This window comes from Pteropus alecto, unplaced genomic scaffold, assembly GCF_000325575.1.
Source record: "Pteropus alecto unplaced genomic scaffold, ASM32557v1 scaffold157, whole genome shotgun sequence".
Classification (NCBI taxonomy): domain Eukaryota; kingdom Metazoa; phylum Chordata; class Mammalia; order Chiroptera; family Pteropodidae; genus Pteropus; species Pteropus alecto.
This window is the reverse complement of record NW_006440626.1, coordinates 2,554,743-2,579,070: the sequence shown is the minus strand read 5'-3', so window position 1 is coordinate 2,579,070 and position 24,328 is coordinate 2,554,743. Positions and strand designations below refer to the sequence as shown.

General features: G+C 52.8%; 1 protein-coding gene across 1 annotated transcript in view; it reads right to left on the bottom strand.

The window, feature by feature from the left end:
- NFAM1 (NFAT activating protein with ITAM motif 1) overlaps window positions 1-10,309 on the bottom strand; it is a 38,811-nt gene extending 28,502 nt beyond the window's left edge. Inside the window, exons 1-4 of the mRNA XM_015593528.2 lie at window positions 10,251-10,309; window positions 9,686-9,767; window positions 6,086-6,143; window positions 3,524-3,703 (exon numbers count right to left, since the gene is read on the bottom strand). Coding sequence (XP_015449014.1) covers window positions 3,524-3,703; window positions 6,086-6,143; window positions 9,686-9,767; window positions 10,251-10,309 — 379 coding nt within the window. The remainder of the gene's footprint in view (window positions 1-3,523; window positions 3,704-6,085; window positions 6,144-9,685; window positions 9,768-10,250) is intronic.
- Window positions 10,310-24,328: the final 14,019 nt, after the last annotated feature.

Genomic DNA, 24,328 nt, shown 5'->3' with positions numbered 1-24,328 from the left:
GGGCCAAGCCGAATGGGGTAGGGGAAAGGCGTCTGCCGCGTGTCTGGAGTGGCGGAAGGAGTTGGGGGCACGGTGAGGAACGCAGCACTTGGGGGAAGCAGGGGGGAAGGTGGCTGAGTTTCAGCACCTGCTAAGTGCTCCACCTCCTTTCCCCATCAACCCTCAAGATAAATGTTATGATCCCAATTGCACAAAGGAGAAAATTACACCCCTAAGAGACAAAGCAACGTGCCCAGGACCAGGGCAGGTATGTGGGGCTGGCATTCCCCCCACCTTCCACCGCGGCCCCCAATGGTGGCAAAATGGGGCTCAGTTTCTGTCCTTTGCCCAAGGTGTCTCCCCTCCCCCAGCTGCCTTGGACGTGAATGATGGAAGCCAGAAGATCTCTCCCACCGACACGGGGAGTGCTGGGAGGGCTGCAGGCAGGAGTGGGGACCGCCCACCAGGTGGGGAAGACATATGAATGCAAGACGGTTCCCACCGGCTGGGGGGCGGAGGGGGACCCCAGTGGTATTGACTGTTGATCCATCACTATGATACATGATCGCATATGTCACAGTCAGACACAGATAATCTGCTTCACGCTGTTTCTGAGCTCCTGGGGGGAGCAGGTTGTCTAAGCACCTCGATGCCATGGTGATAGACGTCACGTTAATGCTTCTGCGCACGGAGGGAGTGTTTTAGAGGCGTTGTCTGTGCCTCTAGGAGTCTTTTTACGATTTGGCATTGGGAGGCGGCCAAGTGCCAGGCTGCCTCGGAACACGGACACGGCACCGTCTCACCTGGGCTGCTCTGCCTCCGCCCCCAGCCCTCGGAGCCCTCACACTGCAGCCCATGCTCCGGTGTGCAGCCCTGAGCTCCGGAACTTTGCTGCCTCTGGGCCTGGATCCTACCTACGGCCTCTAGACCGCCTGAGGCCTCTTGTTTATCTTCTTCACCTGTGACGCCCCTGTGCCGAGCACAGAGCCGGCACCTAGGATGTGATCGATAAACACCGGTGCCTGGATGAATGGGCCTGAGGGGTAAAGTGCCTTCCTCCTAGGCTTACTGTGTAGGTGGATGCCTAATATTGAGACTGGCACAGAGTAGGCTCCCAAAAAGCCTCAGAAGGATGGCAGGACTCGGGTGGGGTGGGCTCACACCCTCCCCAGGCAGGCTCCTAGGCCGTAGAGCACAGACGTGACTGGAAAAGTAAAGGCCATGGCACCTTGGGTCATCGTGCAGTTTCTGAGCTGCTGGAAGCCACACAGCCTCCTGGGGAGAGGCACAGACGGGCCTCGGGTGGGGCGCCAGCCGGCCAGGCTGCGCTGTCAGGGCCTCGGGAGCCAGGGGGACGGGGACGGGGACGGGCCCACAGCACATTCGGAAACCTCCTTTCTGTCAGTCCATCTCCCATCACCCAGGTGGGTGACAAGCAGTGAACTCACCGAACTTGGATCCATCGGCTTTTCCTCCCCAGGCCCTTGGTGGGAACCGTGAATAAGTGGGTGAAACAAGGAGTGGAGGGTACTGGCCCCGTTGGCCTCCCCAGGGGGCAGCCTTTCGGCCCACAGCAGAGACCGCAGGCGAGTCCCTGGGGGACAGCGCGTTTCGGCACTTGCTCTCGTCCAGTCGTCTGCCCCGCCCGTCCATCCATCCATCCGGCCATCCCTTCCCATTTTGCTGAGTGCCTGTGTGCACCAGGCACTGGCCTCAGCAGAAGGATGTGGAAGTGACAGACCCCAGCCTCGAGGAGCCCCCGTCCAGGACAGGAGAGCAGTGACTGGGCACAGCCTAGCAAGAACAGCAGTTCAGAGCCGTTACCGGCACGACACTGTTCAGACGCTTTTAATCGACAGATCGATCTAATCCTCCCCGTAATCCCGCGAGGTGTGTACTATGACACCTCCATCTTACAGACGAGGACACTGAGGCACAGGGAGGTTAAAATAAAATTTGCCCAGAGCCACACAGCTAAGAAGTGTGTCCAGGGGAAGCGACTCTGGGGACAGCCCCAGCCTCCGTGCTCCTAATCTCTGCTCCCGCCTACCTCAAAGGTAGGAGTGTGTACACAGCAAAGAGGAGGACTCCAGGGAGGAGGTGGCAGCCCTGACGGAGGAGGAAGTGGGGGAGGACCGATGTCCCCTGCAGTCCTGAGGCGCCTTGTCCACATGACGACTAAAGCCGTCCAAACCGGACCCCAATTGCTGGCCCGTTTGCAGATTAGTTCCCACCTATACTTATTAAGCACCTACTGTGTGCCAGGCAATGGAAGCACAAAACATGAGACACGATTTTGCCCTCATGGCTCTCCCTGTGTAGGGAGGAAACCGGAACCCCACACAGGCCCGCACCTGCCGGGGGTGAGGGAGCGAGCGAAGGTGCGTGAGCCAGTGAGTGTGAGGCCCGGGCCTGGCCGCGTCCGCTTCTGATGCTCCGTTCTCCACGTCCCCCTGCCCCCCACCCCCGCCCGGGATGCAAGCAGATGCACAGGAAGCAGAAGTGCCCTGGGAAGGGGCCTGTTCTCCTCCCCCCGCCCACTGTGGGAAGTCACCTCCTTCCTCCCCACAGGCTCCAGCACCACGAGGAGCCCACCAGGTGGAGGGGCCCCTTCATAATGCCCTCTGCACTGGCCAGTGCCTGAGATCCAGAGCACCCCCCGTCCGCTCTCCACCCTGTCCTCGGGTGCCCACTGCCCGAGGCTCCAGGGGCGGATTGACCGGCTCCTTCCATGCCCTCCCTCAAGGACCACTGCGTTGGAGGGCAAAACCCCGCCCCTCCCAGCAACACCCAGGTTTGCCTTCGCGGTCCCCTTTCTGTACCACGCAGCAGTGGGCAGCTGGGTGGCACTGACCCCACTCGCTCTGGGAAGGGAACTGACCACTAGGCCCGGGCCATGGTTCAGCCCTGAGAACCAGCCACGACCCAGTTGAGGGAGACCATCCAGCTGTGGGCTGGCCCGCGGTGTACCAGCTTCTCTCGGGAGGGAGTGAGCTCTCTGTTACCGGAGGTGTGCAAACCCACCCGGAATCTACGCACCCTACACGCGGCTGCGAGCTTTCTGCCCAGGCTGGAAAGCTGAGCTGGCCCATCTCCAAAGTCCTTTCTCAGCCCCGGCCGCCCCGTATTTCTTCCTGTTCATTATTTGTTTCAGGCATTGCCTACTTCAGTCCTCAGAAATCTGGGGGTGGTGGTGGCTGTTACTGCTCCTATTTTACAGACGAGGAACCTAAAGTCCAGAGAGTGTGAGCCATCTGCCCAGGGCCACACAGCAAGTAAGCACCAGCACGAGCCGTTCGCCCGGTCCCCCCGGGAGGGCTGGTGTTACAGTCCTTATCCTACAGACTTAGTGATGGAGAAAAACAGAGTACGTGGCCTGCTCGGGGTCACGGAGGGGACCAGAGGCGTACCCCGGAATCTACGCACCCTACACGCGGCTGCGAGCTTCCTGCCCAGGCTGGAAAGCTGACCTGGCCCGGGGTCACGGAGGGGACCAGAGGCGTACTGGGGACCAGGGTCCAGGGTTTTCCTGTTGACCACATACCCAGAGTTAGAGACGACTCTCCTCGCTTCCGTGGCGCTAGCGCCCCCTCCCAGCCCCTGCTACGCTGGAAATAGTCCCGAAGACCTGAAGCAGCAAACGCGGAGTCATCCTCAGCATTTATTCCGTGCTTGCCACGTGCCAAGGCCTTGTTAGGCTTGGGCCCTTGGCACGAATGCGTCTCTGATTGACAAGCAGGAGGCCATTACTGGAGGTCCTCTGTAGCAGGCACCAGAGCCTCAAAGTTTTTGCACTAATGGTGCCACCTCCTTCCCCTCCCTGCCACAATGAATAGCCCCTACCCTCCACCTCCCCCACCTCCCCCACCCCCGACTGTCCTGTGTCAATGGCGCCACCTGGTGGCCTGCAGGAATACCCTTGCCTGCAACGTCTTCCTCCTCGGATTGCTTCTTTCCCCACCAGGTATCTCTGGCTGCCCAGCAAGGCCAGGCCAGGGGCTCATGAGGCCACATGAGAAAGTGGTAGGGGTGGGGGTGGGGTCAAGGGCAAGCCGGCCCAGGAACGTGCTGAGGGAACACAGCTCCTCTCTGTTCTAACAAGCCGTTGTGGCTGGGAACACTTCCCAAACCCCTCCTGGGGAACCATCGTTGGAGCCAGGGATGGGCTACCAGGCAAACCGGTCCCCTTGCCTTGCAGTGACAACCTTTTCGGGCAGGGCTCCCCATAGTGAGTTCAGCCAGTTAAGGAGACGATTAGCCTCCTGTGAGGCTAGTTCATGCATTGTCGCCCCGCACAGTTCTACGGTTCTATGGGGCAGAGGGGTGCGTGTGGCAGCTGCTAATTATTCAGATTCCTGGCCTCACCCCAGAGATTTAGCTCCAGGAGGCTTTGGGAGGCCAGGGGATCTGGATTTTAACAGACCCTGGTTCTCACACTTGAGAAACCGCCCAAAGCACTTTCGGAGGCAGAATCCCTAGAGGCTGTGGGCCTGGTGATGGGCAGCCTGGCCACCGGCCAGGGAGAGCCCTTCAAAGAGATTTGCTCCTTCCTCTCTCCCCACTCGAAAAGCCAGCATAGTGTCCTGGGACTCTCGAGCAAGTCCCCTCCGCTTGCCTTACCTCCTAAGCCAGTGGGGGCACTTTCCTCATCTATAGTATGGAAGGCGGTGAGTATCCACCTCGTGCCGCGTACGGATTGGATGAGCCGTTGGAGCGACAGAGGTGAAGGCCCATTGCGAAGAATAAGGTGGTGGCTGGAAGCAGCTGCCCTGCCATAAACCTTCACTGAGCGCCTCTCCTTGTAGGTTTCTTTCTGAGGGGCTTGGGGGATTCACAAAGAAGGACAAGGGTCTGGCAAGGGGAGATGGGGCAGGTACAGCTCCCGATGGCGTGTCGTTATGAATGAAGGTCTGTGGAGGATGACAGTTCTGGGATGAGCCAGCAGGGGGACCCTGAGGAAGGGTGGGGAGTGGGACCGCGAGGAGGGGCAGGAGAGGGAGGACCTCCAGGCAGAGTGGAGTATGGTCTGGGATCTGGCCCCATTAAGGCTCCAGAGGCAGGTGCAGGGGCTGGTGGTGGCAGGGGACTCTCCCAGGGACTGCCACCAGCTCCGCGTATCTCCTGCTCCCCTCTCTCCTCTCTGCCCAGCAGGTTCCTTCCCACTGCCCTGGGGCTGGGCCGGCTCCCTCAAACCCCCATGAGAAACCTGGGTCTCAGTCTGGAGGCCTTAGGTTCGTAGACGGCAAAGAACCCAGGCCAGTGCCTCCAATTCCCGTAGGGGTCCAGAAGCCCCTCACACTGCCACCAGCTCCGCGTATCTCCTGCTCCCCTCTCTCCTCTCTGCCCAGCAGGTTCCTTCCCACTGCCCTGGGGCTGGGCCGGCTCCCTCAAACCCCCATGAGAAACCTGGGTCTCAGTCTGGAGGCCTTAGGTTCGTAGACGGCAAAGAACCCAGGCCAGTGCCTCCAATCCCCGTAGGGGTCCAGAAGCCCCTCCGGTGACTCACGAGGAACTTTGAGTCACCTGTTCCTTCATTCAACAAACCTCTCCAGGGCATTGCTCAGGGCCAGGCCCTGTCCCTACACACTGTCCATCTAGGGCAGAGCGTGACACCTGCACGTCTAAGCCACAGTTTGGCGGGAACCCAGCGTGATGGGGACACGAGCCCAGAGCAGGCTGAGCCTGCCGTGGAAGCCGAGGCCACAGCACTCACGAAGGCTTGGTGAGAAGCTCCCAGGACTGGAAGAGACAGGGCAGGCGGCTGGGGCAGGAGAGGGGCCCCCGGGGAACCGGGCTGGGAAGGCCTCCCTCCTCCCACCCTCTCGCAAAACCACCTTCTGCCTCCAGTGTCAACAGTCAGATAATTAAACCCATTTATTTTTCTGATTAAAAAAAATTACTGGTATTGCAACTAGTATCCATTTCTACTGTTTTCCCCTCATGTGCGCAGCTGTTCGGGGCACAGTGGCTTCAGCAGCTTCCTGGCCGCCCTGGGAGCCTGGCCTCACTGACGGTACACGCGGTTTCTGAGTGGAAAGTCTTTCCCCCGGAAGGCACCCCGTTTGGAAGTTAAGCGACTTCCGCATTCACCGGAGTGAAACCTCACTCTCCACAAACTTCCCTCGACACTGGAGAGACACCACCACCTTTATAGGACCAGGAACCTTCAAGAGATTGGCAAGAACCACAGTCCGTTCTTTGTCCGGATAGAAAAAGGTTGAAAATCAGCTGAGTCTCGCCCTTCGCATCTTCCGATACTTCCACTGGGTCACAGCAGAGGAGCAGCAGCCAGAGGCCTTAGGGCTTCACTCAGCAGCCTCCGCCCCTGGAAACTCCCCACCTCTGCTGAGGACCAAAGGAAAGTGTTTTCAGGCATTTTTCATCTGACTTGGGCCAAAGGACCCGCAAGCAGCAGCCGCCTTCCTGGCTGGGAGCCGGTGTCTGAGTCACGGCTTCCCTGTGCCCTGCCGGCCATGACTTTTCCTTTCTTCTCTTCCCAAGACTATCCGCTTGTCCTGTGTCAGCACCTTCTGGAAGATGAGACGCATCCAGGCCATGGCCATCCCGGAACTGCCCGTGGGACCCAGGCCGGGCTCCTTGCGGGATGCAGCCGACCTCAGAGTGGGCAGGAGGCCCTTGGTCCCTGGCCCAGGGCCTGGACCTCGCTCCTCACTCACAGCCTTTCTGCCTCCTCTGACGCCCCTCCCCCACCGTGGGGAACCGACCACTGCTGGGCCTGGGTGGTCTGGGGTTGTGGGGAGGTGAGGGCCCAAGGAGCAATGGAAACTCATCTCCGCCAGATGTTGGGCCCCATCTATCCTCTCAGCCACCCTGCCAGGCAGGTTCTATCAGAGATGAGGAAACAGGTTCAGAGAAGAGAAGTCACTTTTCTAAGGCCACACAGCCATCGAGGGCAGACCTGGGGTTTGAATCCCATTCTGCCTGCGCATGAGCACCGCCTTCTGACAGTCTTTGGGGGGATCTGCGCTCCTGGGCTAGACTGAGAGCTCTCTGCAGCCGTGTCTCCCCCCCAGCCCCTCACCTGCTCTACCTACGGCAGCCCCTACTTCCCAGGTGGTGACACCTGCATCTTTGCAGGTGCTCTAGCCAAACACAGGGATCTCCTGAACGAACGAACAGACAAGCAGGAAACTGGGAGAAGAGTCCCTTAACACCCAGGCATAAAGGGCCCCATGGCCACTTCCAATCAAATTAATAAGAGGTAGATAGGGCTCTGCTTACAGACTTGTAGGAAGTAGATGTCAGAATCTGGAAACCAGAATCTGGCCCACCTTAGGAAAGAACCGGCTGGCATGCAGAACTGTAAAGCAACAGGGAAGTTGGCCTCACAATGGAGTTCGCCCTTCAATTCAAAGGGGGCCCGGGGTCAGGGTTCTGTGCAAAGTGCCGAGGACACGGAAGAAACAAGACTCCGCCTCGCCCTTTCCCTTTCTTTCCTCTGGGCGGGCAGCGGGCAGGATCTGAGATCCCTATGTCACAGACATCTTCCCAGGGACACAGGTGTGACAGCTGAGGGGGAGGGGAGGGGACTATTGAACAGCCCTGGGGGCCAGGGGTGAGCGGCCGAGGCCACAGCTGTGCCTCTGGGCCAGGTGAGGAGGGTGGGAGCAGGAAGCCTTGGCTGCTTGGGGAACGTGGGGAGGAGCGAGGGGGTACCCGGAGGTGAGGGAGGGTGGGGGACAGGCTCAGTGGGCTGTCTGGGTCGCTGCCCCTCTCCACAGGGGTCTCCTCCTCCACTTTCCCTCTTTCCCCCCTTCCCCTCCCTCCCTTTCCGGTCTTGTTCTGCCAGTGAAGGGGGGGCGGTTCTCTCAAGCTCAGGGAGCAGCCCCAGCCCTGGGCCCTGGACGTACAGACTTCCTCGGAGTTTGCACCCCAGGCCCTTCTCCGGGTTCCCAAGCAGGTCTCTGTCCTTCCCACAGGTGGGGACAGGAGTTTGTGGCCACAGGCTTCCTTTCTCCCTAGTCCTGTCCATTCCCCCAAGTGGCTTCCAGACCCTTCCCCATGGAGGGCTCCTCCTGCTGTAGCTCCCTGGTGCCCAGTGTGACATGGCCCCCTCCGTCATTCTGGACAGACGCCTCTTTTTGGGTCCCCCATTTCCTCCAAGTTGGGGGTGGGGCCGACCAGCTGCTGGTTGGCCGTCTGCTATACCCCGCTATGCCCCGGGAAGCCCTTCCTTCCCCTGGGGGTGTGGGAGCCACTTGCTACATGGGTCCTTTTTCTTGGTTATCCATGATGCTGACTAATGTGTACTTCCCACATGGCTAAGCCTGAGCCCCTCCCTTCCCTGGAGAGACCCATCAGGTGACCTGTAGGGACTCAGACTGCTTTACAAGACCCCTCCCTGTCCCCTGCATCCCACTCTTATACCAACCCCTTGCCTCGTTGGCTGAGATCGTCCACGGGCCATTTTGATTTAGGAAAAGGCTTCCTCAGGCTCTGGGTGAGGAAGCTCGAAGTGTAGGCGAGGATGACACTCAGGCACGAAGCACGGCCCGGGGAGGAACTGAAACCATCTTCGTGGCATATGCCTCAGAGAAAGACCTAGGGGAGGGGCAAGGGACTGGACCTGATGAGGGCCCGGGGGGCCTGCAGGCCGTTTACACACATGACCTCACGGCCCCCCGTGAGGGACACGGTTCCCCTTTGAACCCGGGCTGAGAGAAGCAAGTCGGCCACCGAGCCCCTCTCTTCTCTATCAAACGCCCGTTCACAGCACAGAGGAAGTTGGGGTCTGAGGCTTACACAATTTTGTGGGGCCTCTCATCGAAAAAACTAACCAGCAATCACAAAGCCAAACTTAGGTGTGACGGTGAACGTTAACGTCCCCTGCTAAGGAGAATAGACGTCCTCAAGTTACAAATTCTAAGAAGCTGACAAATACCATAAACATCACGCAATTCAGGAAAGGAACAGGATATTTTGTATTAACCACCCGACCGCCTCTGTGACACATTCCCCGTGAGGTCATACGTCGCCTCTGTCCGACAAGGATGCTGGGGAGTTCTATAGAGAGAATACGAACGTGGACCAACTTTTCTTCATGGATGAGCAGTAAGAATGTAGAGCGTGTCGAGTTTTCTCACGCAGAGACCAACCTTAAATGCAACCTGGATGGACGACACTCATTACCCAGTGTGGCTTCGCTGCCCCCACGGCAGGTGCTTATTAGGAGTTCTGTGTTATCTTTGGTGATGTTGCTATTTCTCGTCGTATCAGCAAGACATTTAAATCTTTTTTCCATCATGTTCACTGATTCGCTTTTCTTCATTCACGGCTCCTGGGGATGCTCCCACTGATGAACGAAGGGGAAAAAAAGGAGCGGAAAGAGACTTCACGGAGGTTAAAATGTCTCACATTTGTCAACGTTCCAGAAACGTATGGCCATGGGAACACACTGCAATTACATATTGCAATTCGGCGGCAAACGCCGAATCGGTTTTGACTGAACGGCACCGACCCAGCGGGCACATCCAGGCAGACGGAGCCGGGCCACTCTTTGGCCCTTCCAGAGAGAGTGCTCCAAAGAGCTGGCAGCGCCTAAACTCCTGCTAGTTTTCCATCTCGCTCAGAAGGCCAAGGCTTCCAGAAACAACCTTCCCGGTAGGTGTGGCCTCTGCCTTAGAGGCACTTGAATCTGGACTTGAAGGCAGGAGACCTGTGTTCAAGGCCCAGTTGCTACTCCTACCCTTGGGGCCTTGGGCAAGTCCAGGGCTCTCTGAGTCTCACCTTCCTCCTCAGGGAGGTGACAGCAGTTCATATTGCCCCACCTGGAAAAACAGATGGGGCGAAGAGAGGTCATAAAAAGCGGGAGACTGCCCGCGACCTGTGAGAGCCGCTGGCTGGGTGTGGGGCTATCCTCCCTAGTAAGGCAGCCAGCTCCTGTCTGGGGAATATCACCATCTAGAGTTCTGCTGGGGTGACCCCAGGAGCCTGGTTTGGGGAGCTCATCTATCTCCCCAGGCATGGAGAAGGGGTGCTATTTCTGAATCGAGCTTTCCGAGCCAAACTCCAAACTGGGCTGTGGTTTACCAGCAAGCTGGGCCCCAGAATCCCCGCCGCCCTGGCCCGCGCCTGCCCCTGCCCACCCTGGGCGCTCTGCCCGCCAGCTGTGCCACAGCAGCAGCCAGGCTGGAGAAGGAGAGCCGGGGAGGCCTCGTTTCATTTTCTCCTTCAGGCATGATGGGTGATGGAAGACTCCACCTCCAGCTGTCAGCGCTCCAGCCCACACTTTGCCTCCCGCTCCAACGTACTGGACCCGTTTCCTTTTCATCCCGGCATCAAACGTCTGTTTGATCAGCTTTTCATCCATTTTCCTCAAATGTGGCGATTTAGGGATGTTCTGAATCTTGCAGGACTCTATGCGTTGCACCCTGGCAATAGATCAGTGTGCCCCGAATGTGACTTTAGGGGGATGCCCTGCTTTCTTCCCACCCCTTTATCCCCTCACCCTCCACCCCAGCCCCCAGGCTCCCTGGCTCGCCCCCTTTGCCACATTGGGTGGAGATCTGGTGCCCCCTGGAGGTCAGATAGGTAGAGCAGGGGTAGGAGGGGAGGGGATTGGAGTGGCAGGGAATAAGGTGGCATCTCTGTCCTGAATCCTGGATTCCACAGCTCTTCTGCTCAGCCTTCCTGACAGCAAAGGAGATTGATCGAATGCTGGTCAAGTGTTCTGCACCCCACGTCTTTGGTAATAAATGAGCTTTCTCATTTGGCAGCAAATCCCAGTTGTACACGGAATTTTTTTTTCCAACCATTTTCTCCCTTGAGCACAAAACCCTGTAGGGCTGGCAGCTCCCATGTTTCCCAGGGATCTGAGAAACTGCCAAGTTCACAAGTTCCTGGCAAAGAGGGCCACAGGTTGGTTAAGTGATGGCAAAGGCCAGGGGCACCAGGGCGGGGAGCCTGTGGGCATCAGGGCCAGAGAGCTGCAGGTGGCAGGAGTGGACCCTGGCCCAGGGCTCAGGATGGAAGCCCTGAAACTCCAAGGGTGAGGAAGGAGGCAGCACACAGCCGGGCAGAAACCAAGACCCGGCGAGGGGTGCGGGGGGGCAGGGTGAAATCAGAGCTCAGCGACCGCAATAATCAAAGACCTCAGCGAAGGAGCTAATCGCCCGCATCCCCCCACCCCAAATGAATCTACACCCTCGAGCTCACCTACAACCTTCCTCTCTCTTCTGACTCTGCGAACATATAAAGCGTGGAGCCCGGGCTTGTGTTTTTGTGTGCGCAATCAGGTTTTTACTTAAATGCATCTTGCTTGGGGCTGGTGGGCAGGCCTGCGTGGGGCAGCACAGCCTGCCCCTGGCCGGTCGGCTGAGTGGGGGGCAGCAGGGGACGAGGCAAGGCTGCGGAAGAGCAAAGATCTGGGGGAGGAGAGGAGGCTGCGGGGGAAAGAGGCAGAGGGCAGGGAGCTGAAAGAAGCTAGAGGGAGGAGCTGGGGTGGGGTTGGCCCTGCCCAACTACATGGCTTCAGGAAAGACGGGGATCCCCACAGGAAGATCAAGGTGTTCCTGGCAGTACGGGAGGTCGGGGAGGATGCTAGGCACGTCGACTGGCTTGGGAAGCTCGATTCAGAAAAGCACCCCATCATAAAAGGCTACGTTAGCAGGTGCTTTTCTAATCCATAATCCCCTTCCTGTCACCCGTCAGCTTGTTTCGCCAGGGACACCGCAGGGAAAAGTGCTGGGGAAAGTGGGGAGGGAGAAGCAACCGGGTTCACTGGGAAGGCTGTTTGCGATTCTCTGCTAAGTGGCAACTCCAGCTCACCTCCGCAGCCCCCTCCCCCAGGCGGGACAGAGGAGATAGGGGAGACCCCCCCGGCCCAGGTCTGGAGATGAGGCAGAGGACAGTGAAGGCTGCGGGACCAGCAGTGAGGACCAAGGCTCCGGCTTGCCTCTGCCCCCTCAAAGCAAGTCCTACCGAACGTAGTGGGTTGAACCGTGTTCCCAAAAGGACATGTTCGAGGACTGACCCCCTGTTCCTGTGAATGTGACTTTATATGAAAAGGGGGTCTTTACAGACAATTAGTTCCTTTCATCTCGAGATGAAATCATCATGGAGTGAAGGTGGGCCCTAAATCCACTGTCTGGTGTCCTTACACGAAGAGGCGGGGACACACAGAGACGCAGAGACACAGGAAGGAAGGCCACGTGAAGACAGAGGCAGAGACGAGTGATGTGGTTCCAAGCCGAGGCTGGGGCCACCAGAAGCTGGAAGAGGCGGGAGGGATCCTTCCTCAGAGCTGCCAGTGGGAGCTGACACCTTGATTTGGGGCTGCTAACCTCTAGAACTGCGAGAGAATAAATGTCTGTGGTTTGAAGCCACTCGGTTTGTGGTACTTTGTTATGGTGGCCTTGGGACACCAATACGCTGGATAAAGAAAGCGAGCAACAGGAAGAAAATAAAATGAAAAGAAAGTAAGGATCGACTGAGAGAATGGGGACTCCCCTTAAGAGGAGGCAGGCAAGCGATCTCAGCACCTCCGAGACCATGCCGGGAGCGACCCCTTCACAATGAAGGGCTGCAGGAGGGAAACAAAGCAGCCTTTTACTGTAAAGCTGCATGACCTTGAGAAAAGTCTGGGCAATAGGGAAGAGCATGACACCTTTTGGACTCTGCAGACCCGGGTTCCGATCCCTGCTCCATCACCTTCCTTTTGACTTGGCCGTAATTCACTTCTCTGAGCCTCGGTTGATCCCCTGTGGAGTGGGGCTGATAATCCTGTCCTTCCGAATGTGTTAGGATTAAACAACAAGACACGCATGAGGTCCCAGAATGTGCCTGGCTACTCACCACGTCTGAGTAAGGAGTTCATCGATTACCAGTTCCCCGCCTCTGATTAAAAAATAAATAAATAAAAAACACTCCAAAATGAAATTAAATGCATTTCAAAATCCCTAAATTTGGATGTATCACAACTTTCTTCTTCCTTTCTTTGAAAACAATGAGGGTTTTCCTTTTTTAACTTTAAAATTTTTATTTAAAAACTTCCATACAGTAAAATTCACTCTTTGGTCAACAGTGCTCTGGGGTTTGAGAAATGCAAAGAGTTGTATAACCACTGCCACAGTCAATATAAAGAACATTGCACTGCCCCCCAAATTCCCTCCTCTGCCCCCCAAATTCCCTCCTCTGCCCCACTGTGGCCAGCCCCTCCCCCAGTGCCGCTGGTCTGTTCTCCTTTTGCCCTTTCCGGAGCGTCACAGACATGAAATAACATGGCGGGACTGATGGGACGCCGCTTCAGAAATGAGGCCATAAAAGATGATGACTTGCTGACCTTCCTCCTCTCCTCGCTCCCTCTCCCTCTCTCTCCCTCTCTCACTTGCCTCCTCCGCTACTCCATTGTGAGCAGCTTTATAGAGAGGTCCGCATGGCAAGGACCTGAGGGCAGCCTCCAGCCAACAGGCTGCCAGGAACTGAACCCTGCCAACAACCACGCGAGCGAGCTTGGACGTGGGTCCTCGCCCAGCCGAGCCTTGAGGTGGCTGCAGCCCTGGGGACACCTTGACCTCAGCCCTGGGGACACCCATCGCCAGAAGACTCAGCTCAGCTGCACCCAGACTTCTGACCCACAGAAACTGTGAGATCATACCTGTCTGTTGCTTTAAGCTAAGATGTTGATTTTTATATGTTCCGCGGCAATAAATAACTAATACAGCATATAAAATGCCTGGCTCGTGGCGTGCACTCAGTAAATGACCAATGATACCCATTCTGGATACACAAGAGGAGTTCAAAATACTTAGAAAGTTGAAGAATATAAACCTGTTCCCCAGGCTCTTGACATGGCCCCTTGACCATGAACCTGGGTCCTTTGCCACTTTGTAAAGCCACAAAACAAGTGCGTTGACATTAAGAGTCCAGAGGAGAAAAACGTGTACTGTGCGCTGCCACCGGATGGGGCGAGGCGGGGAGGGGGGTCCAAGTACATGAAGGTATTTATTTATATTAAACAAAAAAGGAAAACCTAAAAACTAAGATCACAGAAACGGGGAAAGAGGGAAAGGTGTAGAGAAGACAAGGATGGAACTAGACTAACTATACCTCGTCTTTCAATTTTGACTTCGGAAGCATGTCAATGCTCTATTTAATTATAAACCAAAACTAAAATGAAATGAAAAAATTCCCTACAAACACAAGCAAAGCGAAACAAATAGATGTAACTGTGTAAAGTTGATGGCTCGACCACTCAGGAACTATTTCAAAAGTAAGTCATTTTACCGCCCATCCCCGATGAGATCGTTCAAAGATTTTATAAAAAAAAAAGGCATATAAATCTTAAATTGTTTTCAGTAATCATATGGTTAGCAATAATATTGGTCTTTTCCTGAAATATATCGCATAAATTAAATGTACTATATTATATGTTATATAATATGTATTACATGTAAATTATATATGGATAAAACAAATAAGTAATGACGTTAATGGTTCCAGGAACCGAGATTTTCAGCATGAGAGGAAAAAGAAACAAATATAAAACCAAAGACAATAAATAAAAACTCTATCATCCTAAATTTAAGCTAGAAATCTAAGCATGAACTCATTACACATCCTCTCTTTAAAATAAAAAGTTTTTCCAGTTCTTTCTACTCAAAAGAGGCCTAGAAACTAATAACCAGCCAGTAACAAAGCACTCGGCTCCCAGACTGTGGTCTCTAAACACCATGTCCCACTCAAAGGAGTTAGGGCCCCTTGGTTGATTCCAAGTCTGGGCAAAAGAAAGGACAAGATGAGCTTGGAATGTCTGGTACTAGAAAGCGAGAAAGCTCTCAGACTATTGAAACTCTTCCTCTTCCCTTACTAATTTGTAAAATACTTATTGGCTTTTTCCTTCCTCTATTCGTCAAAAGGACACTAGACACTAGATGTGAACAAGGTGGGTTGTCGGGACCAGGCAGACCCTAACTGCGTTGGGGGGTTGGGAGGTCAGCCCACAGGTGAATGGCAGTCCGCAGGTCAGGAGACAGGTGTCAAACAAAGGGACTGGAAAAATGGGAGATAAGTTTCTCTCTGTCAGAGATGGGAGAGACAAATATGGAAAGGCAGAAGCTGGAATTGGAGGTAATGCTGAGAACTCGTGGTTTTTTAACAGATGGGAGAGGAAAACACATTACTGTTAAGCCTCTTACACCTCTGACAATGCCAGCCTGGACCTCTGCTTTTACCCCCACTCACATCTGCTGAAGACACGTGTCTGGAGAAATGAGGACCCCTGCACTGTCTCACCACACTGTTCTGTTTCCTTCGTCCCTGTGATGGGCACACGGAGGCCTCGGGGAGGAGCCGATGCTCTTGGTCACTGAACCTGTTCTCAGGTTTTTATGCTTCATTTCTGCAGTCAGGGAGGACGGGGTCTGAAACCATACACAAAATACGACCCCACATGCCTCTCGATGTGTCTCCGGTTAAAACACTGCTCTAGGCTTGGACCTCTCTTGTATCCTTGGCTGTATCTGTCTCACTGGCCACTCTTTTTCCGCAAAATGTACCTATATTCAAAACAGAAAGCAAATGGTTATATTTTTAAAAGCTAAACATCTTCCCTACCAGGCCAAATGAGGGCATTTCCCCCATCTTTTCTCTCTGCACTTCTCATATTAAAGCTATTGAATTTGAGCTCTATTAACTCCTAACTGCTTTATAAGCTCTGATTTATAGAACAAATTACCTACATGGCACTCAAGAAGGAACTTGCCTGTCAGATAACACTGGAGTTTGATTTCAGCGCCCTGCCCCCACGCCCGTTTATTCATTCATGGCATGGCGAGATGCAGAGGCCAGAGCAATTTCATCAGCCCTTGGATTTCACGTCCTGCGAGCCTCCTTCTCCCCAGACCAGATCGCTACCATAAATAGACATCACGTGGCTTCCTTTTACGATAAGGTCAGAGCAAACGAGAGCACTGGGAGAAACGGTTCCGAGAGGCAGGGCTCTGAATTCCGGGTCCAAAGCCTGAACAGTGCGAGTCATCTTGCTGAGGGGCGCAGGGCTGGCTCAGAAAGGAGGGAAGGAGGAAGGACGGGGTTCACCTCCCAAGGCCAGGCCTCTGGATGTCGGGGCGCTCCCCTGCCTCCCAGCGGCGGTCTCTGCCCTCAGCCGCCTTTACTCCTGGCGATGAGGCCGGCAGATTTCCCTCCCTGCCCGCCTTGCCAGGCTCTGTGGCCCGGGCTCACTTTCTGATGGAGCTCTCAGTCTTTATTGCTGATAGGAGAAATCATTTCTCTCTTAGCTGAATGTTAACCGGCCTTCCTCCCCACCCCTTCATCCAGTTAGTACATGTAGTCCCCTCGTTTTCTCCTGCCCAAGGGAAAGGTAGCTTAGTAGAGAAGCCTTCCAGAAAGCCAAGGAAAGTGGATCTTGCAAAATTGCTAATTGGAGATTGCTAAATCGGAGGTTAAGAAAGCGCTTAGGAGGAGTGAGTTCTAACCATGCGTTTCATAGTTCCACGAGTGTCGCTGACTACGGGCTCGCTGGCTGCAGCGCCTACAGGCTATAGGGGGCGCAGACTCAGTAGGGAGCCCCATGAAGCCAGCGGGGTCTGCTTGAAACATAGACTGAGAGCATCTTCCACGTGCCAGGCACCAAGACAGGTCCTAGAGAGGCAGACGCCTCTCTAGGTGTCTAGAATGACGAAGACACTGTCCCAGGAGACAAACTGGGGCCATTATTCAATGCGACCAGGGCAGTGGCAGAGGTAAGGCGGGACACCAGAAGCTCACAGAGGGTCAGAGAAACTTCCTGGAGAAAGCCAAGCTGGAGCTCAGCCGCACAGGGATAGCTCGGGGTCAGCGGCAGAGGCATCCCAGGGGAAGGGGACAGTCTGTGCAAAGTCATGGTGCACGGAACAGGGTGGCACATGGGAGGAGCTGTGGAAAGTTTGGTTTGGCTGAAGGTTAAGGTCATGTGGAGGACCAGGTCACATCAGAGCCTGAGTACCCAAGCAGGATTTTTTTACCCACATAATTTCATGTACTTAAGAAAAACAGCCTTATTGGGATTTAATTTATATACCATAAAGTCCACCTGCTTCAACTGTACAATTCAGGGATCTGTAGTATATATGCAGAGTTGTGCACCGTCATCATAATCTAACTTTAGAACATGTTCATCATCCCCAAAAAGAAACCTCCTGAGCAGGGTTTTGGACAGAGGCCTGGCAGCAGGGTAGAGGGGTGTGCAGGGGCGAGCCTGGCCCCTCATCGAGTCCAGGACACAAGCAATGATACAGCAGTGACCGTGCACGAAAGCTAGAGATGTGTGGCTATAATGGGGTGAAATTTGTTCCATCTCTTAGATTCTTCTCGACAGGAAAAGAACTGGGTTATGAGCACTCCAGCCACTGTTTTGCTAGCTGGCTATTTAGTGGCAATGATACAAATCAGTATTACAGATGAACGTAGACGATTTACAAAGAAAAATGGACAGAGGCCGTATTACAGCAAAATCCAGAATTGTGGAGCTTCTGCGAAATGGGAGGAGCACAGAGCACTTTCCACGTTTCACGCAGCAAAAACCACAACTTGTTGGTGCCAAAAAGCGGGGTGCGGGGGGGGCGGCAGGGGGACAGGGGCTCTGTCCCCAAAGCTCTGTAGGGTGACTGAAGTGCCATCACCGTGAACCGGGGTGGTGAGTGGCTCTGCCTGTGTAGTGCAGGTGCCCCTTTCAGACCCAAGGACCAGAGAAAATGACTTCACCTCCGCAGTGACTTCGGAGGGCAGGTGGGTCTGATCTGAGCATGATGCTACGGTAACTCTATCAGTTAGTTTTTTTTTTTTTTTTTTTTTTTAATTGTGAGTAAAAAACAAATTAAACCAGTTTTCACAGGAATGAGACTCAGTCCTGACAAAATCTTGACTAGGATAATGAGCAAATCTCGCCCTACAAAAATGTAGAAATGCATGATAAAATATAACCGCACACAGAAATTGTAAGTGCATGGCTGAGTTAACAAGCAGGAAAGAGATGTCCCCCAGGGGCCAGAACACAGAAGGAAAAACCAGGGTGGTAATCTCCTGATTTGATCCCACAGCTGCCTCGGAGCAGATGCAAGAGAGAGCCAGAAGGATAGTGGAGCCAGTAACCCTGGGGCCTCGGCTTTGGCCTCCATGTTGAGATGAGATGTGGAGACGGGAAATAAGATTTTTAGCCGACAGAAGGTGGAGAGTGGAAGCTGTGATTCCTTGCAAAGCCAGGCTCCTCTAAGGCCTGATCTCTCGGAGAAAGGGCGGGCTTGGAAACCCTGTCTCCTGGCACAGAGGGATAACAAGGAAGCTTGTCTATCACAGCTCAGGTAAGAGCAGTGGGGGCTTAAAAAACAATCCTCTGAAAAGTGCAAACTGCATGTCTGTGCTTTGAGAGGGGTTTGAGGTCCAAGTTTAGATTGCATGCCGGGAGCTTATATCAACAGAAAAAAGATTGGTTCCGGGCCGGTTATAACCCTGGGCCACCTGGTAAGGCAGATGCAAAATGGTTTTAAAGGGACCTCCTTCTACATCGGGTAACAGAAAAGTCCCACCAAAAAAACAAAAAACAAAAAACAAAAAAAAAGCTCCTCCAGAGATGAACTCACAATATGGAATCGCCAGTATATGTGAAGAAAGAGCACGTCTTGAACATGTCAGCAGACGCACAGGAGGATGGAGCCCTAAGACTCTAAGGAAGAATGTTAATGATGATTAAAGGCCAAAACGAAAGATTCGAACTCGTAAGAAAATAACAATACATTATGAAAACAAGAAATTTGAACAATTTTTAGAGGGGAAATGATACAGTATCCAAGGTTCGCCTCAAAATAACCTCAGGGTGGGAGCTGTGGGAGGGAGTATGTATACAACTAAACTGGCTGTAAGCGGATACTTGTTGAAGATGAATAATAATGAATACACAGGGGGTTCTTACTCTACCTTCTCTAATTTTACATGCATTTGAAAATTTCCACAATAAAAATTAAAAGACAAACAAAATAAAAAGCTCCAAATAGAACTTCTAGAAATGAACGATATAAATATTGAAATTTAAAACTCAGGACAGGTTTAATGGCAGATTGAACACAGATAAAGAGAGAATTGATGAACTGGAATACGTAAAGAAAATACCTAGAATGCAAAGGGTAGCGAGATAAATATAAAAAAAAACTTCAAGAGATTTTAAGAGACACAGAGGGTAGACAACCCTATAGAGAGTGATTTGACATTATACAGTGATATGCTGTGACCCAACAGTTTTACTTCTAAGGAAACTTTCGTGTATGAGCTTATAGCTACGTGTAAGAATGTTCACAGAGAAAAGATGGAAATAAGCTAAATGTCCTTCAGTGACAGAGAAGGTAGATTGTATTTTATTCATATAACAGATTACGATAGATCAGTAAAAATAAATAAATGGCAGCTACATGTACCTACATGAATAAATCTCAAAAACAAATTGCAGAGGAATAGTTCCAAATGATCAGTTTAAAGTTAAAAGATACAAAACAATACTACATATTATTCAGGAATATTGACACTTTTAATAAAATGTACTATTAGGAATAAACGGGATTATTACCTATGATAAGATATAATAAGTCTGAAGATTACTATATCTGAAGAAGATATAATAAGTCTGAACTTTTATGTAAACAATAACACGTCAAGAATTGTCAGAATTACGAGATGTCGAGAAATCCACTGTGCTAGTTGGAATCATCCAAGAAACAAATGCGAGATGGCATTACACAAGAGATTTACCGGGGAAAACACCTGTGAAAGGTAAAGGGCGAAGTACGAAGTGGGCGGGAGAAACTCAGACCACTTATAATAAGTCTGAACTTTTATGTAAACAATAACACGTCAAGAATTGTCAGAATTACGAGATGTCGAGAAATCCACTGTGCTAGTTGGAATCATCCAAGAAACAAATGCGAGATGGCATTACACAAGAGATTTACCGGGGAAAACACCTGTGAAAGGTAAAGGGAGAAGTACGAAGTGGGCGGGAGAAACTCAGACCACAAGTCTGACAGCCGTGAAAGGAGAGAGAGAAGGAAGGAGGAAGCTTCCGACTGCTGCAGATGGAGAAAGCTCTGGCCGGGCGGGTGGCAGTCCCCAAGCAAAGACTGCCCCGTGGGAGTCTTGCACGGGGCAGTGATGGTCCGGTTCTCGTACCTGCTGGCGGTAAGTCATTGATTGGCTGGGGCAGCCCAGAGAAGTGGGAGGGGGGAATGTGGTTTTGGCGTAAATGCTACAGTGGGTCTGAAGGTGTCACAGTTGGAAGCTCTAGGCTGTGCTCCCTGCGGCAGGTTCCTTTGAAGAGGCATCTAAGTGGCATCTGTCCATCACAGTAGAATGTCATAATATACGGTAACAGACAGCCCTCAGTAATTGAGAGTTCAAGCAGGCAAAAATGGAGATATTCTCTTAAAGATCAATGGACAATAACAGATTCCTAGAGCCAAGAATTAGAGAATATACCTTTCGAAGTACACGTGGAGTTTTGTAAACATCGCACATGTAGTAGGTCACACAGCCGTTCTCAACCCATACGAAGAACTGACATTTGGCCGTGATGAAACGAAATTAGAGACAAATCTGAAACTATTTTTTCAAATGCGTATGTTTTGAATTTAAATTCATGGATCACCCAAATAAGGGTCAAAGATAGCATAAGAGAAATCTTAAACTCTTTGGAACTGGAAGATTATTAGATGACTATGTGCTAAACCTAGGGTACCACTAAAGAAGACAGATAGTCTTAAACACACACATGAGGACAGAAACATTCCAGATGAATGAGCTAAGTGTCCAACTCTAGAAGTAAGAAAGAGAACAGAACGACAGAAACAAAAGTAGAAAGAAGGAGACAAGAAAATAGTAAAGATAAGAACAGAAAATAAAGGACAAAATGAGAGGATGGACGAAACCACAGCTGGATCTTTGAGACGACGGATAAAATAGGCGGATCTCTGGCAACGGTGGCGAAGGACAGAAAGGAGAAAGCGCGAGGCGTCATGGGAATGAACAGAAAGAACAGAAATAGCTCGAGGGTCAAGGATCATGGCAGCTCACACGTACCATCAGCCTTTCACACCTCATCCTGTACTCCGAGGTTTACCTGCAGTTTCGGTTGAACCACAAATCCTTTCTACAGAATCCTCTGCCTGGGTACAGTGACAGAGATAGGCTAACGCTGATACAGAACTTTCTACGAGCCAGCCCTTGCACCCGTCATGTGCTCGCCTGCCCCCATACTTCTGCTTAGGCTGCTTCCTCAGCTCAGAATGTCCTTCCCCTCTAATGCATCCTGCAAGGTTTGGCTAAAATGCAGCTCCTCTGGCTGTCATTGCCGGTGGCATGGCCATTAGCCAGCCACTCTGCCCTTCCTCCTTACCGGCAGAACCAGACTTTTGTTCGGGATAATAATATGCCCCATAAATGACCACAACTACAGTGCTATGTTCCCAGCTTCCCTTGCATCTCAGGGCGTCACGTGACACAGTGTTGGCCAATGAGACATAAGCAGAAGTTTTCTAGGTATATCTTTTGAAGATTTTTGACCTATCCATCCATCCACCCACCTGTCCACTTGTCTGTCCAGCCAGCCACCCATCCATCCATCCATTTATGAGACCCTAGAAAGTGGCACGCACTATATTTAGGTACCTGACACAGAAATGAGTGATATCTGTCCCCTGCCTTTAAGTAACTACACTCTATTTGGGAAGACAGATAAGGAAACAATTTGTGGTAAGTGCTATGCTAGAAGTAAAAAAGAGGAATGACGTTTTTAATGCGTTAATATTTTCCTTTCTCTTATTCAGCCACAGGCTTCTGTTCGCCTCGGGGAGGATGGTAATTTTCAGAGTAAGACCGTAACGAGAAAACAAGGACCTTTTTACTTTTGAGTATTAAGACCGACTCGAAGTGCACATGAGACTTGAAACGGAGCTTGATTCCGAAAAGAAAGGGGTTTCATAAATCCCAAATGCTCCCCTTTAAAAAATGAGAATGGAGTCTGGTGGACTTTGGTCATAAGCAGGGTACAAGGTCAGAGGATGTGACTTAGGGGAGTTCCCATCCGGTAGAGAGTGACAGGGGAGCAGAGACCAGGGCTCTGTCCCCACCGCCAGGTCCAAACAGCAGTGGGAAGGCCCCAGGTGAGCCTGGCACCAGAACACGGGGCTGCCCAGGGGGACGGCCACTTGTGGCCACCAGGACAGGCAGCCCAGAACCACCTCAGTCACAGGTCTCAGGCAGGAGCCAGGGCCCCGTTTGGGAAGAAGCTCGGAGGAGGAGCCCCGAACTCGAATGTCCTTGCACCACTGTCTGGAGGCTTCTGAGTTAACAGGGAGGGAGTTTTTGAGGCCTGAGGAGACAGTTAGCTTTGATTAGCAAGTTCATGTGTTTTTAATTTTTTTCCTTTTTCTGCCCTTAGCAGGAGTGGGGACTTGTGAGCGAGATAGGATCAGTGCCAGACTGTTTCTGGTTATATTTCTGTGCGCTTCTGCTTATGGCATGCAGATTTTGACCCCAGACAGAGGCGTGCATGGGGTGCTGAGCTAGCGGGCCTGGGAGGGGGTGTCGGGGATCAGCTTCACGGTCACGTAACCAGAGCAGTCATACAGACCCTTATTCAGAAGGGTCTTGTGTTTAGAGTTTCATGCTCTGCGGTCACTGTCTTGAAATCCTTAACAACTTTACCTTTGAATCTGTGTTTTGTAAGAGAAGTCTGATGGGACAATGGATGTTTGGGGGCTTGGGGCCCCAACTAACGGGCAGTCCCGCCTCTCACTGCCTCCTGGGACTAGCCGGTTCTCACTCACCTGCTCCCGGCCTCGCCCTTTCCACCCCAGCCCGGTGCTGCCCTCAGCCCAGGCTGGTGACTGGGGAGGGTTGGTGGCGAATTTGTTGCCGTCACCCTCAGCTCCCAGCAGGGGCCTCAGGGCAGGCATGGTGGCAGCTGTCCTCACTCCAGGCTGGCTGTGCCATGGTGTGTCTGATGGGCAACTTGGTGAGGAGGAATCTACGCCCATCCCTTATCTGAGCACCAAATATGTCCCAGCACAGAAGTTGCATTCCCTTGGGGTTCCCCATCCAGCACGAGCTAGGCTGGCAGGCCCGTGGGAAGGGGAGATGGACTTCCTGCCCCCAGCCAGGTCACTGTGGGATCCAGTAGCTGGCGAAAGGGGGGACCTGGAGGCCTCTGAGGGTCTACGCTTTCCCCTCAGGGACCCTCATGCCAGAGGGAACCTAACATTAAGTGGCAAGTAAAAAACACAACAGGCCTCAGAAGGAAAACGCTTTGTGTGTTCATATCTCGAATGGCACTTTTTCCTACTTTTTGAACAAGAGGCTGCATTTTCATCGCCCACTGGCCCCCGCCAATTGTGCAGTCAGCCCTGCCGTCAAGGGAGCTTTACCAGGAAGGGTGTCTGCTAAGCCTTAGGCCTCTGAGTGGGCTGGCCCACCAGGAAGCAGGCGTCCACGGCCAAAACCCAAAAGGCATCACCCCGTTTCCTAGGCTTCCTCAGCTTCACAATCGAAGTGGGGGTCCAGTGTAGCAATACTGAGGCCTGATTCAGTCTCTCATGATAATCATGTAAAAATTGGTCAAATAAGTCCATCTCTTCTCTTTGAAAGGTGTATCAGTCCATTCAGCAAATTTAAAAGGTGACCTTATCAATGAGTGGCAATTATCTGCCTGCTACCGGTCAGATCTCAAAAAAACTTTGTAGAGCAAACCCACAAGAGTCACACGTTATCAAAACGCTGCTGCCTCACACCGAAGCGAGCTCGCGCTTGGCAAAGGCATGGAAATCGTGTATGTCCTGGACTGGGAGAGAAAACCACAGAAAGCTACAGGCAGCTGCTTCCTTCCCACCTTCCCCGTCCGGGCCCCGCTCACTGTCTCACCAGGTGGCACCCCTGGGTGAGTTCAGATGGAGGACAGAAAATTAGGGGAAGGGGAAAAAAAGTAGCTTGCTATTACAATTCAGAAAAGCGCGTGCTTTCCTCTTAAATTATTAGGACTAATAACTTGGCAACATCTCCCCGCCGCGGTCTGGATGAAGCGGGTACGTTGGAAGACCTGTCCTCAGTCTCCCGCCTATCTTGACTGTCGTGGGAAAGGAGGTGACACTCCTGGTTATTCGGGGTCTGGCCCAGTTTGGTGCCCCTCCCGGTATCAGAAGCACTTGCAGCTTTTCTCTGTGAAATCGACTCCGGATCATTGCGCCTCTGCTTCCTAACCTGGGCCCTTCCGGGGCCATTACCTAACTATGTCGCCACATTTCTAACAAAAGCAAGGGAGTGGGCCAAGGGCGTGAGGCCGAGGGGCTGTGCAGCC